Source organism: Molothrus aeneus, chromosome 2 (assembly GCF_037042795.1).
Source record: "Molothrus aeneus isolate 106 chromosome 2, BPBGC_Maene_1.0, whole genome shotgun sequence".
In the NCBI taxonomy this organism is placed as follows: Eukaryota; Metazoa; Chordata; class Aves; order Passeriformes; family Icteridae; genus Molothrus; species Molothrus aeneus.
Window position 1 is genome coordinate 30,811,359 of NC_089647.1, and position 16,178 is coordinate 30,827,536.

A 16,178-nucleotide genomic window follows, 5' to 3' on the forward strand; every position below is an offset into this window, starting at 1 on the left:
GTGGAGAATGAACTCAGGCTGGCCCCAGCTGACTGCGTAAATCTCTGGTGTGTGAGCTAACAGCCAGCAGCCTTGGCGGAAAACTGTGTGAAAACCACATCCCTGTGTTGGAAAAACCTGACAAGGGAGTTATGCGAAGCCATTGAGAATCCATCTCTGCCAGCAGAAGAGCAACTGAAGGAGGAACAGCAGAATTAGCAGACATAGCAAGGGAGAAATTAAAAGATGCCATATAAGAAATAATATTCCTTGAACAAGGGTAAGGCTGAGAGAGAAACATTTTTATAAGAAAAAGCCCTTGTACTGTCTTTAGCGTGCTGGGGTGCACGACAAAGTGACACTTTCTTCTGCAGAAACCTCTGGGGTTTTTAATCATAACCTTCAGTGTGGTTTCTTGTTCATGTCTGAAACCGAAAAATCAGAACTTCTAAGAAAGAAACCGCAATGTCCACGGCCACTCCTTCCTGCTCCAAATTTATTCAAATGAGCTGTGCCATCTGCTGGCAGACGGGAAAGCTGCAAGCGGAGCAATTCTTCGCTCCCAGCCGCTGGTGCAAGCAGTCGGGATGGAGACACCGGGCATTTCCTGTGGATTAGGGACCAGCTGGCTGAAACGCTTCGGGCTACCTACCCCAGCCAGGCACAAATCCCTTGGAAATGCCTATACGGCGGTTGATATAAACCGAAACAGGCCGGGGGGGCGGGGAGGGGGAAGGAAAGGCCTGAAAAATCTGCTGTGCTGTTTGGTGCTCCTTGCCTGCTTTTAATTCTGAGCGAATGCTCAGTCTCCTGAGATGCAGCTCCACAACAATAAGACCTGACTTTATCTTCACGCAACAGTTCCTGCAGCAGAGAGAGATGGGAGCAGCTTTTTGATTTAATGAAGAATTTTCAAGGTTAAAAAAAAAAAAATCACCTCTTTCAAGAACTCAAGTCTTTTCAAGCTTTCCACCCTCCGTAGAACAGCACAGCAAGCCCCCCAGAACGACTGCAATTGAAGCCAAACCACAAGACAGTCCTTTCCTTCTTGTGACAGACAGCAGCTCCAGCAGCACGGGCTGCTTTCCATGAGCAGAGGGAATAGTAGCACAAGGTGCTTTGATCAGATAATGAGACAGTTTGAAGCATCTTCAGTAGAGTGTTGTGGCAACCAGGGGCATCAGAGCTCTGATGCCTTAATACAGGCTGAAACAGAAGAGATGAGTTGCAGGTCAGCAGTTTTCAAGGCACATAGTCTTGTGTGGAGTTGATGGTCCTTCTTTGTCCTCTCTCTGTTGGAGATCCTGGCCAGAACCAGCATATCCCATCCAGAATGGATACAGACCCCCCCCAGACAGGACAGGGAGAAGCCTGGTGTGCTGAGCTGGATGGTGTCTGTGGATGCAGCTGGAGGACACTTCCAGTCCTCACACTTGAAGATTATTAAAGAAGACTTCCTATTCCTATTCAGTCAACACTGAAGCCCAGTCCCACTTCTCTCACCAAACTAGACACTTTTAAATAACTTTGCCTGGAGCTGAGCTGGGGCAGAACACTAATAATGCATTTCTCAGTTCTTGACCCAGGTAGAGTTTTTTTTTGCACCTGGTGATTCTTTCTAGGACAGATGAGCTCCTCATGCAAACTTTCTTGCCTGGACCCAGACACATTTTTGGCAGCTACATTTACCTTTTCCTCTCCCCCACCTCCCCCCCTTTTGCTATTTTAACCACGGAAGTGAGGGAAACTAGGAGATTTCCTTTTTTTTTTCTCACCTCCTCAAAACAGAAAACCATTATACAGCTGCTTGGTGGAAAGTGCACCAGGCAATGCTCCAGACACAGACACTATTCTGACATAAGCATAAAGGCCACTTCATCTTTGTTTTTCCCCGATGAGACCGGCAGCTCAGCATGGGAAGGACTCCCTCTATGGACACTACTTGGCACAATGGGGCTTTGAGCACAGCTGGACCCAGGGCAAGCAACCATAAAACAAACGATAATAAAACAGGCAGGGAGAAATCTTTGCCGTGCTGCCCTGCCTGCTTACCCGACCCCGGTGTACTCTCACATCCTTAGGCATTACTTCAAGAGCAGATGGTGCTCTGTGGTAGAGCAAACGAGCAATTATCCTCCTGACACCCTGCAAGGCCTCCCCACATGCGATTGCAAGAAGTTACTTCACCCCAAGCTAAGAGCTGTTGTCTGGCTTTTCAGCATAATTGGATGTAATCAAGTTTAATTTGGTTGGTGCAGTAACTCTGAAGACTTTTGTAACTGGATTACTGTTGGCTCAACGGTCATGTGCCATTATATCTGCTGGAGAAAACAGAAGCCAGAATAAAAACAGATGCTTTCCCCCTACTCCTCCTTCCAGTGACACCCCTCCAGGATATGAGCTTGACCTGTACAGCCAATATAATGAACTAAAAATTCTATTAGAAGAAGGAAGTCATTGTTGTTGTATTATGTCCAGGCCTCTTCTACAAAGTGTAAATTACTTAGAATATATATCTCTACATTTGTTTACAATTGTTGACTGTGCACAGCTTAGAGCTAAAACTACTGGAACACAGACCTACTATGCACGTGAGCCTTTAGAATTATAAATCTTATTATTCTAACTATACAAGTAGGGAAGCTGAGACCATGAGCAGGAGTGAGTGGCTGATGAGAATGGACTCCCCCAGGTCCTGTTTTCCACTCTACACCACTGTCTGAGAACCAGGAATATACAGAATACTGTGTCCATAGCAGACCTATAGCTTTACTGCAGGTAATCTATAGGTAAGAAAGGGGCATCTGGTAAATGTAACAAAGCCAGAGCATAAAGACCTTATTTTCAGACCCCCAGCTGCTACCAGTGTTAAGTCATGGAAGAAGCATGTGAAAGCCATCCTACTTTAGGTCAAATTTTGCAAATTCAAGAGCCTGTTGTCTTTTGTAATGCCCCTCAAATGCTGACAGGTAAGACACACTGATATATTCCCAAAAGAAGCTGAGCCCAGGCAAACAAAGACTGAAATATGGAAATATTTTTGCTTTTTTAACAGTGAAAATAATCACTGGAGAAGTGCATGGAGGGGATATGCCCTTGTGGTTTCAAAGCATTTTAGCCCATCTAGAGTGTATTATTATATTCCTGGCTGAGATGTCAATTGCATTTTAAACAGACATCTCCTAGAAGTCTAAAGTGTGAAGAGACTTAGCTGAGATGAGAGCAAAAGCTGCTCTGCAGTTGCCAGTCCCAAATGCTGCACAGCAGCCACCCTCCCAGCTGAATGCTGTTAAGCTGTAGTTATAGGCATATGCATCTCTGGTTTTGGCCAGATGGCTATTTTAAGTTTCTAATGATCTGGGAAATGAACACTTCATAATGTTCTATCTCAGAGGGTTTAGCACAAACTTTCTTCCTTTTATCCATGGCAGCACTGTTACAGATGGTATTGGATCTCAATTAGGGACAGGAGTAACACAGTGCTAAAAACATTGTGTTTTAGCATGTACTCCAAGGACATGGCAACATAATCCTGCCTGGCAAGTCATCCATCAAGTTCATTAACAAACAGGCCCATGAAATTTGTTAAATACTTGAACCTTATACTTCCTAAATCACCATGAACGCTAAGAATTTATTAATGCCATTAGTAATAAAGGAATTTGAAAGACTGTTTGAAGCCGCTGTATAAACCAGGCCCTCGGATTTGATTTGTGTGGTTATTCAAGTTTTGCAGATGGCAAAGTTCAGCCCTGTAGGGTGATCTGGAAAAGCACCAGCCATGCATGTTTACAGAGAAGCACCTAAAGCACGCCTTTCCCAGAACTCCAGCTGCTGTGCAGAGCCCCATCTCGGCAGCTATGACGCCACTTACATGCTGCTGAGCCAGCCTGAAAGCACATGGTGATTTATTTATACTAAACAGCTGCAGAGGTCATTTCAAGTGCTTCACAGAGATGCCATCATGTGAGCCCAACCTGCCAAAAGGAGACCTCCTCAGTTACAGTGATGACAGAATCTCTGCAGTAGGTAAGTGCTCACAGCTGCATCTCCTGGAGCTGCAAACTGGTTACCAGTTGAGCACTGAGTTTCTGTAACTTTGTGCAGAAATGGGAGAAACCTGTTCTCAACTCTGACAGGGCAGCCTGGAAATGAAACCCTAATCCTGACTCTTGCTTCCCTCCACAGCCTCTGGCAAGTGCCTTCATCTGTCACTGACCTGGAGTGTCCCAGCTGTGTGAACAGCCCTGGCAGCGCTGACACTGAGGGGTCAGTCAGCCTTTGAGCTGGCGATGGTGGGAGTTCAACTGCTTGGATGTGCAGCCCATGGCCACAACGTTCATCAACGGAGCAGCAGCAAAGCTGGGAGACAAGCAGAAAATGGGAGACCCGTGTCTCAGAAAAATATGGATCATATGCCTGCTTCACACAGCTTTAAGCACCGTACTGAGCACAGAGAGCCCAGGATCTTCAAAGGGCCATCAGAGATACTGGAATTATTGCTCAAAAATCACTTTGAAGGTAAAGACACCATGGAAGTATTACTAAAAAACATTGCGTCAGTGAAATGTAATTATTTTCCACTGTGACTGGAAATGTAGCCTCTTTTTGAAGCCATGACAGACAGTAGGGAATAGTTCCATACTGAAACTTAAATGTTTACATGATTACCAAGGCTTCCTACCAGACCACACTGATTTTTTTCTGAGCAGTTTGCATACTTTTTTTGCCAGCAACCTGTATGATCAGTGACTTCTAAAAACTCTGAACTCCATTCTTTCAGCACAAGTAGCACTACATTAACCTGCTGAAAATAGTAAGACACAAAGATATCAATGAAGAGCAAAGTGCAAGATGAACCCTTGCAAAGAAAATTAAAAATCTACTCTTTAGGCTGCCTCAAATTATTCAGAAAAAAAATCAATTTTAAGAGTAATAAAAATAAACAGCAGGATTGCTATCTCTGAAAGGCCTCAGGACATAGAGGGATAGATAAAAATCACTGAAGCACAGTCTAGGATCTTAGAAATGCCAAAAATGCGTTTGAAACCAGATCAGTTGCAAACAACCTGCCTTGTTTCTGGTGTGGCAGTGCACCCAAAGGCAAATAGAGGGAAGTCTCATGAGCAGGCACCAAGCAGGGATTTGGTTGATTTGGGTCACTTCTGTGCTTCTGCCACACATCTTCCTTAACCTTGGGCAAGCAGATTAATTGCTCTTTGCCTCAATTTTCTGCAGTATAATAGTGTCAGCAATAAGAGCTACATGGATTCTAAAGTAATTTCATCCATATTTCACTCACAATAGAGCCTACAATTTCTGATGTAGCTGGTACATGATTTTAAATGGCCATACAGTCTTGTCCCTCTCTGGGCCTTTATGTGAAAGCTCTCCCTTTACAGCATCTTTTCTGTACACCTTGTGCAGCAGACACTGCAGCACAGCAGCCATAAAACAACGGGAGCCATAATTTCTTTGAACTCTGGGTCAAACTTGTTGTTAGCCAAGTCTGTAAGAACTCATATAGTAAATTACATATGTCTCTTTATCAGCAGGATCATAAAATAAAACTTTACAACCCTTCTGAAGGTCATGGCTCTGCAACAAACAGTAAGAGAAAACAATAAATTCACCCCCGAGACCACCGTTTTTGTGGCTTTAGCAGCTTTGGATAGGTCTGAGGAAGTTAGAACTCTGTCAGTCTTTATACAAAATCTTATTTCTCCTTTGGACCCATCTCTCATTTTCCCTAAGTGTAAGGTAAAGGCTAAAACAACAGTCATAATGGCTGTTACTGGTTTCAGCAACAGCAAAGCCACGTTTACTCTATACACACATTTAATGGAAACAATGACAAAAGTGTTTCTTGGCAAATTAGCCCCCCTCACCCCCTGAGGAAAACCACATCTATAGGCTATTCCCAAAACAATCAATATTAGTCCAGCAAGCAAAACTGTACTTTACGTTTCCCATCAAAGTCTTGGCATTCCCTCAAATAAGTGATGCCTACTACCAAATAAACCAGAGAGAGAACTGCTGAGCTGGGCACCTTGCTGCGTGTTTCCCTCAGGTCTGGGGGCCTGAATGCAGGTAATTCAGCTAAAATCCCTGTGCTGGTCTGCTGATGTTTAAACATTTGGCCCATGTACCTTTCTGTCTCTGCTTATACAGAAGGTACAACAGCCCAGGATCTGAGCACTGCCACAGTATCACAATGTAAATCATAAAGGAGAAAACAGCAATCTCTACTCCTAGCTTCCAAGTATGCACTTGCTTTCCTGTGGATTTAAAAATGAGAAGACTGGAACAGGGTGTTAGTTCTGCAGGTATTATTTTTTCAATTAAAAATAGAGTACTTTGGGATACTTTGATCTTACACATTAAAAATTTAAGTGAAGGGATTATCTGATATTCTTGAAGTGAAAAAAACCAGACGTTTTCCTCTAAACACTCTTCTGAGAGGTTGGCAGTTAGTTATGCAAAATTTACGGTGTAGCTCTTTTATCTCCCATAACTCTGTTCTAATGTTGCAAAGATACCGACGCAGTAATCAATGACACTCATTCTTTCCTCTGAAGCTCAAAGTGCGGACAAACTTGAAAAGAGGCAAGCATGGGCTACTGAGGAACTGAAACTTCAAGAAATACTTACAAAATGATGCTAGCAGAGACAGTGCTGGTCACCTGGGCTTGAGAGGTGACTGCTTATGGCACTTAAAACACCCCAGCACAAAAACCACACTGTGCACTGCAGTCAGCCTAAGAGGTGATTCCTGTGTGCGAAGAGTAACAGCTTTGTATTTGAAGAAGTGTCACAGTTTTTATCTGGCTTCAGTCACTGTCAGGGCGCAGACTCTAAGAAGAGTAGCGTAAAGAGTAGTAGTAAATTAAAATCTTGGTGCATTTCCCTGCTTACATGTCGAAGAGAAATGACCTCCCCATCCTCCAGATTAACTTCCGTTTCATTCTAGAAAGGAGATTCAAAGGAAATACACAACATTCCTCATGGAAATCCCAGAAAAAACATGTCACATTCCTTGGCAATACCAGTCCATGTTACATATACACAGCATGAGGTGAACAATGCCAGCCTGGAGGGAAACAGTGGCTCCCACCTGTGCTGTCTACCCATAAATTAAGTTTCTCACAAGAATGCCAATCTTGGTATTAACCCTGAGCAGTATCATAATGCAAAGGGCCTCAGCCTCTTCTCTCTCTCAACATTAGCAAAACCAGCACATGTTGAAGGCTGCTACCAAGACTAGACAACCTTTCCTTCCCCTTCTGAGCCATCTGGTTACCTCTCTTGGGACAACCCTGCTCAGCTCCTGCTTCATCTGCCAAATTACCAGGGTTAATATTTTTGAGCTTTTGGACCCAAGGGCAATGTCCCCTTAGCTCACTGGATACCCAGCTCATCAAGCACCTTGAAATGAACCAGATCATGTAGAAGACTGGGGAGCCTGCTCCTCATGGATACCTAGTTGGAAACTTACAAAAACTCACTTGCAGTGCATCCTTGTTACTTCTTTCTTACTTACATCTACCTATCTGCAAATCAAAGGTTCAACCTTTACCTTCAGTCATGCAACAATCTCTGAAAAGAGCAAAGAACAAAAGGTGGATTAGACCAGTTCTTTGTTCTTGCCCTGTCACCCTGACAGCCACCCTGCAAACCTGTTTGAAGCAGTTGTGTCCTTCCCTGTAACTTGTGACTCATGTCACATTAAACTAGAACTTTTTGGCACCTTCCATTGTCTTCTTTTTTACATTTTGTTTTTCACCTGTCACTGTTTAGCCCCACCTTGCCCATCAGATCTGGCATCTCAGAGCAGAATCAACAACCTCCCATTGATGCCAAAACCAACACAGGCAGCCCAGAGCTGCTGTTGGGGATTGACAGCAGAGTGGACAGGAGATGTTTTGCCATCACCCCACTCTCTTCTCAGAAGATGGGCTTCCAGTTCAGGCACTCTTATTTAGAGTGACTGTGACAGAATCAGTGACTAAGGACCTCAATAAGGACACCTGCTCATTGCAAGTCATTTAGGGAATATGCTATGGATGGGGCTGTTTGGCAGCTGTACTCTTTCCACATCTTTCTGCAGAGAAGTCATTCCAAAACATAAAGGCCAGCAATAACACTTAAGACAACATACTAAAGGAGAGATGGTCCAAATGCAGAAGATACTTCAGTGTCTGATGTGGGAACTTTTCAGTGGTTTCAAAGGGAAGGCAGGTGCTCAAACTGTTTTGTGGAACCAGACTTGCCAACTCAGGGCTGTACTGGGAAATGCAAACCAGCAAATGCACAATTAACACCTGCCTAATCAAGTGGATGAAGGAGACATGAAAACATCTTGATATGCAGGAGATCTCTCAGTGCACACAAGAAACCCCCCAAAGAAATGACCTCATGGTGATGTTGCTTGCATGATCATAACAGGTAAAAACCCCAGCCATGGGGCACACTGAGACATGGCAGGTGCCACATGACATAAACCTCTAAAAATACCTCCCAAGGTATTTTTAGATGCTGCAGGTGCAGTGCCACACAGCCTTACCAGAGAGAACTGTGACTGCAGTATTGCCAGTGCAGTGCTAGTTGATTACAGTTTTTCAACTACTTCCATCTACTTGGAAAAGAAATTTTCAGGGCTGTCCTGCAGCCACTTCTCATAGTGTGTGCCCATATACATGGGGTTCATCAGCAGGAAGGCCACTACCTTGCTTTTCCTCTTTATATATATGGCTTATACTCCAGCTGTAGTGGGCTTATGAGTAGCAAGCACTATGCAAATGATAATTTGCTGGATTATGATCATTTGGAAGGGAAGAAGGATGCTGGAAACCCTCAGTTCAAGTCCCAAATAAATCAGTGGTTTCCAGTTGCCTCAGGCAAGTCACTTGCTCTTACCATAATACTGTCTTCAAAACAGAAATGAGTATTTCTTTACCTGGCAGAGAAGCTGAGAGCATAAACTCATTAGAGACTGCCAAGGAGTTCAGATCCTATAGTGATAAGCAATTACTTAATACACAGCAATGCTTGGGAGCTTATGTTGGTTGTTTCACAATACAAACCAAACTGCTTGGTCCGATAAGCACATGAGAGATTTTCTCAACAACAACAACAACAGAAAAGCAAAGCAACAACAAAACCCCACCATGAACTGCAAGTTGGCTCTGGAGAGATGGATGGATGAATGAACTCTCATCTAACTGAACATTTCTGTCTGCTCTGAATATGTGCTTTCTTGGAGACAGAAAACAGATACCTTCTGCAAAAGTTGTGCAACTAATTTTGGTTGTACAGAAAATGAAACCTCTACCAGATATTGAAGGAAACTCTCTCATGCTGAGAGCTACAGTTTTATAACAGAAGAAGAAACCATACAGAGTTATAAAACAACCCAGTGTACATCTTTATTGATGATTCACAAAATCAAACATCATTCAACAAACTCACTCCAGCAATTCCAGTATGACATTGTTCCTTGCTAGGTTTGGCTGATTTTTCCAAGGTAAACAATATTTGCCTTTAGCTCGGAGTGGGGAGAATCATGCTTTACAGTAGCCATTTCCTGACTGTAGCAGTAGCAAGTGTATCACAGCCATGACAATATTTTAGGTCACACTTCCTTATTAATATTTCACAGAAAACCCCCTGCTACCTTCAGTGCTTGTTCAGTACTTCCATGGCATGTACTAGTCTCATGAGAATCATAACCCTTTAGTTAAGTGGGATTTATTAATACTCCTGAAGTGCACTGAAGACATAAGCTGCTATCAAATTAACTGCCAGTGTCCTTCCATAATCTCACCAGAACATACATTATTTTCAATAACCCAGTATTAAATTGACCAAGAGTTTCATTGATATAAAAACTACCTTGATTTCCCACTGAAACACACTCAGTCATATCCTGGTATGTTATATACACACAGTTACACCAGTGGTTTCTCCACTTGAGTCAACTGCTGAGCTACAGGAGACAAGAGTGAGAAAACCTGGGGAAAGGAATAACATCTTTGATATTGTCAACTCCCAAGATGTACTGCAGGTAGCGTTCAAACCCCATCCCGAAGCCTCCATGAGGAACTGATCCAAATTTTCGGAGGTCTAGATACCTGTAATTTAAACAGACAGTTACATTTGCAGCACAGTTATGCTGACATCATTAAAGTGAGCTTTTCGTCTAGGGCTTGGCTTTCTATGTTAATTACTTCCCTTTGACCCTAACCACTGTGATTTCTGTGTTGGTCAGGGGTATGAAGAAGCAGAATTGTATCAGCAGAAACCCCAAGTTTAAACCCAGTCAAACCAGCATAGCTGTGCATGTTTTTTTAGGAGCAAGAACGTATTTGGCTAATGAAGAACAGCTTGAGCACCATACCTCTGCTCATATTGGAAACAGCTCTGTAGTTTTAGTACCTAAAATGCTCCTCGCAGAGACACAAACCCAGGTTCCTACAGAATCACAAAGCACTTCCCCTCCTGGAGGTGAAGCTCTCTGCTTGGGCTTGTCTAGCCTTTGCCAGGTTGGTGTGGAAATCTGTCCTGCAAATTCTTTCAATTTCTGTTTGCTTTTCAATTGCTTAAGTAATTTCATTTCCAGCAATTTATTTAGAAGCTTAAATAGGTCCTGCTGTCTGTCTACTCAACATTCCTTCATTCTTTTTTTCTTTTAAGGTAATTATGATGGCTTTTGGCTACTTTTTCCCCAATCACTCTTACAGACGGATTAATTTATTTCTATAGTAAGCCAGAAAAAAACCCCTTGAACGTATCTTCTCTAAAAATGAGATCTGGAACAAGACATTTTATTTTGCAGAACAGCACCTGTTGTGCACAGAAAACTCAGAAAACATTTGGAAGCAGATACTCTGAGTATATGGGTGTCAACAAGATTATGATGGTTCTTCTATAGTTACTCACTTCCCAGCTGGACTGTGGCTGATGTGATACTGTATTTGCAGCTATAAATTGTCCCCAGCAGTTTTATTTTAATAGAAGTGAAAAACATCTCAGTGCTTCTATTGATTTCTGGGGCCACTTCTGAGGTTGCTGAGGGCACCAAGTTATTCTTCTTTATATAAATGCACGAGTAGGGGATTGAGTGACTCCAGATGTATTACTTGCTTCTAATCTTGGTGTATGAATATTTCATCATCCCAGTTAAAAAAAAATCAAGTGCACTTAAATATAAATGCATATGTTTTACTGCTTATGCAGTGGAGTAGAGGGGGGCAGAACAGTGTGAAAGAAATTAAGACTGGATTGATTGCAATAAATGGCTTCCCAAATTTTACATACTGTTAATGAACTGCAAGGAAATATTATATTTGTGTGTATATGTACTTATATATGTATAAATATGTAAAATATATGTTATGTATATTTGAGTGCAGTTGCTTGGACATCAGATCTTTCTTGGCTTGAAGACTGTATTTTAACAGAATGAAGACAAAGTAATGTCCATGGTCACCCTTACTTGCAAAATAAGAGTACTCTCCCACAAATTCTATAGCTGCAAGATTGCCCTGTCACTCAGTTTCACAGTATGCCTTTCATACCATGAGATATTATTTTTCCTTACAGCTCATTAGCAGTAGTTAAAATTTGAGAAACCATTTATTACACTCAATCCAATATTCAGGTTTTTTCTTCCCCAGTATTTCTCCTCTCCCCTCCACTGCCCAAATAGCAAAAGGAGAAGCAGAGCTTACTTCTTCTTCATAGCACTGAGACACAAAGTGCAGCTTGAAACACAAAGTGCAAGTTGAACAGCAGGCCCAAGAGTGGGACATGTTTTCTGAAGACTGGGACCCACGTGCTTTTCTCTCTGTGCTGCTGGGTGTTAGCTTGGCTCACTAAGGCTTGGTGTATGCACCCCACATCTTGTGACGAGGATTGTGCTCAAGATGAGAACACGCAGGCTGTGCAACTGCATGGTGGTCTGCATCTCTATCCCCTTTACACAGACTGCATTAAGAAGAACTTGAGTCTCTGCAAATACCCTGAACTGCTCCTGGGGAGCTCCACTGCACAGCTTTACAAGGCCTTGCAAGGAAGGTGATGGGCAGACCTGATGCTGAGGGTGGTGACTCACAAAACACTCTTAAATGTGAGGGATATGGGTGCTGGTCGTGGCAGATCAGTCTGACCCAGCTCAGAACTGCCAAAGCAGCTGGTAACTACTTTAGCTGTAATCAGGAATACAAGTAACAGCACAAGCTTTTCTGATGATGTCTGTAAGTGCATCAGCCTTTGCAGAGGCAGTTGTGACTAAGCCCAGCATCTTCTCTCCCTTTTTGCTGGCAACAGAGTTTATAAAGTCATTGTAAGAAGATGAAATAAGTCAGCTACTTCCAGATGAACAATAATAATAAATTCTACCCTTGCTTATCCAGGACTTTGATCTGTAGATCTCAAAGCACTTTGAGAAGCCATTTTGGCAAAAGGAGCGAAACAAAACCCATCAAAGTTAATGGAAAAAGTCCATTGAATTAAATGTGCTGAGGATCAAGACTCTGAATCCTTTCTGATGACTGTGCATAGAAGAAGCAGAAGAATTGAGAAATTTTCCATTCTTCACAGATGAAAGAAAAAGTAACTGCCTGCAGATAAAGAGAAAAATCCCTTTAGGCTGGAAAATGCTCCCTGAGGTTTTCCTACATTCAGTAGTCTAGAGACATTGGATATTTCTCACCTCAAAAGGAGTCGTGAAGTAGTCTAGCTGTTTTTGCCAGTAGCTCATACTTAAGAGCAGAGTTGAGCACTCTATTGGCAACTGGTAGATTGTGCAGCGTTATTACACAGGAGAAGGAAGTTTCTGTGACCCCAGCTAGCCCAGGTGCTCCTGCTCTAGACCTGAGCACTGGTAGATCTTCAGAGATTTGAATCTTACTAAAGTGTGTGCTATAACAACATCACCCAGCAATGAATTCCAGGAGCCTGTTATGTGCCATGTTAGAACATTTCCATTCATCCTTTTAAAGATTTATATTCTTTTATCATCACTGTGAGCTCCCTGTGTTGCACAGCAAAGCACTATGAAGAGCAGTGCTCTCCTAGTGACCATTCATAAACTGAATGTGCTCTTTTCAGTCTCTTCAAAACATATATAATCTCAATCTTTTCTGCAATCCCCTTGCTATGCTGAAGGTTCTGTGGCCATTTTGAAATAGGTAAGGCTGAAAGAACAAAGATACTATAGTCTGTGAAACTGAATATTCTACTGGGTGTGTGCGTAAGAAAAACCCCCTTGGCTTTCTGCCTGCTTCTGTCTGGCCCAGCACAGCACTCCAGTCTCTTCCCAAAGAGGAGTAATAGGACCAGGTGGCTGCCAAGGACAGTGATGAGCTACCTGTTTTCACTGGGCTCTGAAGAAGGTTAAAGGAGAGTGTAGTCACTGGCCATGGGCTCCAAGCAGTTCATCAGTGCTACTTTTCCCTAAGCCCAACACCTCCTTTTACCCTGCCATACAAGGAGCCAACAGAACACTCTGACATTCAAGTTTCAAAGATTAGCAGAAGAGGTAATCTTTGAAAGAGCCCAACAGAACTCAATCTTCTTCATCCAGAGCAGGAGCAGGGCCAAAACACAGTAACATCCACTTGAAGACAGCAGACAGCACCTGCTCTGCTACTGTGTACTTTCACCAGCGTTACACCAGAAGATCAAAAGGGTACCTGGACTGTAAAGGGCTCAGTATGAGACAACTGTCTCCACTGAAGCACTTGAAGATAATCAGAGCAAGGAAGCAGTGCCTTACATGTAGGAAGACTGTCTGAAACACTGCTCACTCTGATGGTTGTGGGAACCTTAAAAAGCACCTGCTTTGTTACTTTTAAAATGGCACTTGGAGGCTGCAAACAGGATCAAGTTCCCTGTTTACAAGGCAATACTCCCTGGTCACAGAGAAATTAATATAATTTATTATTAATATTATTAATTACTAATATATATAATTACTCCCAGAGTACCCTCATCACTCAACTTTCCCACCTCATTTCCACAGACCTCTCAGTTTAGCCAAGATCATAATCTACAGCTCTGAGCTATTTTCCACCGACAATTCAAAGGAAAAAGTGTGAAAATAAGATAAAATAACTACAAAATCAAGCCAAATACTACTTCAACTCATATTTTATATGGAAAGAAACTTGCCTAACAGGAAAGATGTAGTGTACCGAAGAAGACTCATAGTTTGACCATGTCACTTTATCTATCTTTTGAAAAACTTCCTAAAAGGTAGGAATGGCAAGAAGCAGAGCAGTATTTCAGATCATCAGTTGCCTCTGCCTTACGATTCAGCCAGGAACAAGACAATCCTGAAACTGTCCTAGAAACAGTCAGACCCACAATATCCTCTTGCTTAGTGGCAGGAATGAAACAGGTAGAATCAGAGATATGGCAATGGTTAAGGAACTTGAAAGTTTGAGATCACATTCAAAAGTCAGCAAATATTATATTTAAAAAGGAATGACTCAACTGTTCTTCCAGGACTTTGTGAGCCAGCTATGGGGACTCAATTCAATCACTAAATTGGAGGAGATTAATTTTAGTCTTTCCTACCACTGGTAGGAAAGGCTGGCAAGGCACCTACCTGTATATTCTGGCAGATTTTGGACTGCAGTCCAGAAGCATCCAGAATTACTACTATCCTGCACCTTCCTAGGACACCAGACCCTGCTAAGGCAGGGGGTAACAGCAGTTTTAATCTTCTCCAGGAAGTTTCATTGTCTGTGATGGAGTGGAGGGAATAAAGGAGGAAAGAGTCTCCAAAACAAGATTACAGCAGGAAGAGTTTCCAGAATGTGATTGTTACATATCACATGAAAATGCAAATGAGTCACAGGCAATGTCCTCATCTTTTTTTGAGGGAAGCATGAGGCAGGGCTGCACTATCTTAGTAGTGTTGGAAGGCTCTGCCATTGAACACCAGACCTCCTTGGGCTGTATCTCAGCATCTAACCACACAGCTTATCACCCTCTTCAAGATAATCCCTCCCTCTGATAAAGGGATATGGTGTATTCTGGACCACAAATACAACAACAAAGGAAGAAATTAAATTCACCCTGTTTGCACATGGATGATGTAAAGACCTGCCATACATTGGGCTGTTCCTCAGTGATTTCATATTGTGAGAAGATGAGAGTTAAAAACCTATACTTTGCTTTTTTTCAAGGCAGCCTTCCTAATGATCAATCCAAATACTGCAGAATATTTAAAAATACCCTTCTAAATTTAAAATTCTCTGCACTACCCCTCTCTCAGTAGCTGTAATGAAGTACATACCAAGAAACACTAAGAACCTTCTGTCGTTTTAATGGGTTAAACTGTTAATTCAAAGGTTGATCCGTCTCCTTAGGAGGACAGTTTCAATTGCTTTAACTGCTTTGTTAGGGAAGATTTTTCGACCCAATTGCTCTGTCAATTACAAAGGGAGTTATTCATAGACCTCTTAAAGGTCACAAATTGCTATGGTTCTGTAACCTGTTTATCTCGTGCATGGTGGTCAGAATTGACCCAGCTTCCAACACAGCTAATGATTTAATATCAAAAATCATTATGGGTTATAAATTAATCCATGCAGTCCTGAGAGGAATAACCTGTGCTGTGAGTGGACAAATTGGAATAACCTGTGCTGTGAGTGGACAAATTGGAGGCATAAACTAAGTAGCATTAGATTAACCTTTGTTTAAATGAATTGGCTATTTCATTTAGACTGGCAGGGCAACAGGGCCAAAAAATTGCTCCCTCAGAACCAAACTAAAACAAACCAAAACAAACAAAAAAACCCAAACAAAATCCCAGTTACTTAAATAAGTATCAAAAGAAGAAAAAGAGCTTGCAGAGCAAGGTGGCATCTTACCATTGATAGGCATCTGTGAGTCCTAATCTGTGAAACAAAAAGAAAATCCCTTGTAAGTAAAGGAACAGAGTTATTTTGCACAAGCAGCACTTGCCTGGAAGACCATGCTACTAAAAAAGGGAAAACCTGGTGAACTATTGTATGAAGCATGCATAAAAAGACAAGAATCCTGTTTTATCTCTCTAAGGTTATGCTGGTTCTGCAGGAAATAGAATTTAAAGGTATAAAGTATTTGGGCTTAACAAAACCAAATCCTGAGGACTCAAAATTGAGAAAAACATGTGAAAGGAGGCGTGATTTACCAAAGACACACCCCAT

The 16,178-nt window shown here is 42.2% G+C and overlaps 1 protein-coding gene across 1 annotated transcript in view; it reads right to left on the bottom strand.

Moving 5' to 3' along the window:
• Positions 1–9,379: 9,379 nt before the first annotated feature.
• The window catches only part of NARS2 (asparaginyl-tRNA synthetase 2, mitochondrial), a 48,192-nt gene continuing 41,393 nt past the window's right edge, over positions 9,380–16,178 (bottom strand). Inside the window, exons 13-14 of the mRNA XM_066570225.1 lie at positions 15,861–15,887; positions 9,380–10,109 (exon numbers count right to left, since the gene is read on the bottom strand). Of these exons, the coding sequence (XP_066426322.1) occupies positions 9,965–10,109; positions 15,861–15,887 (172 nt within the window). The 3' untranslated portion in view covers positions 9,380–9,964. The remainder of the gene's footprint in view (positions 10,110–15,860; positions 15,888–16,178) is intronic.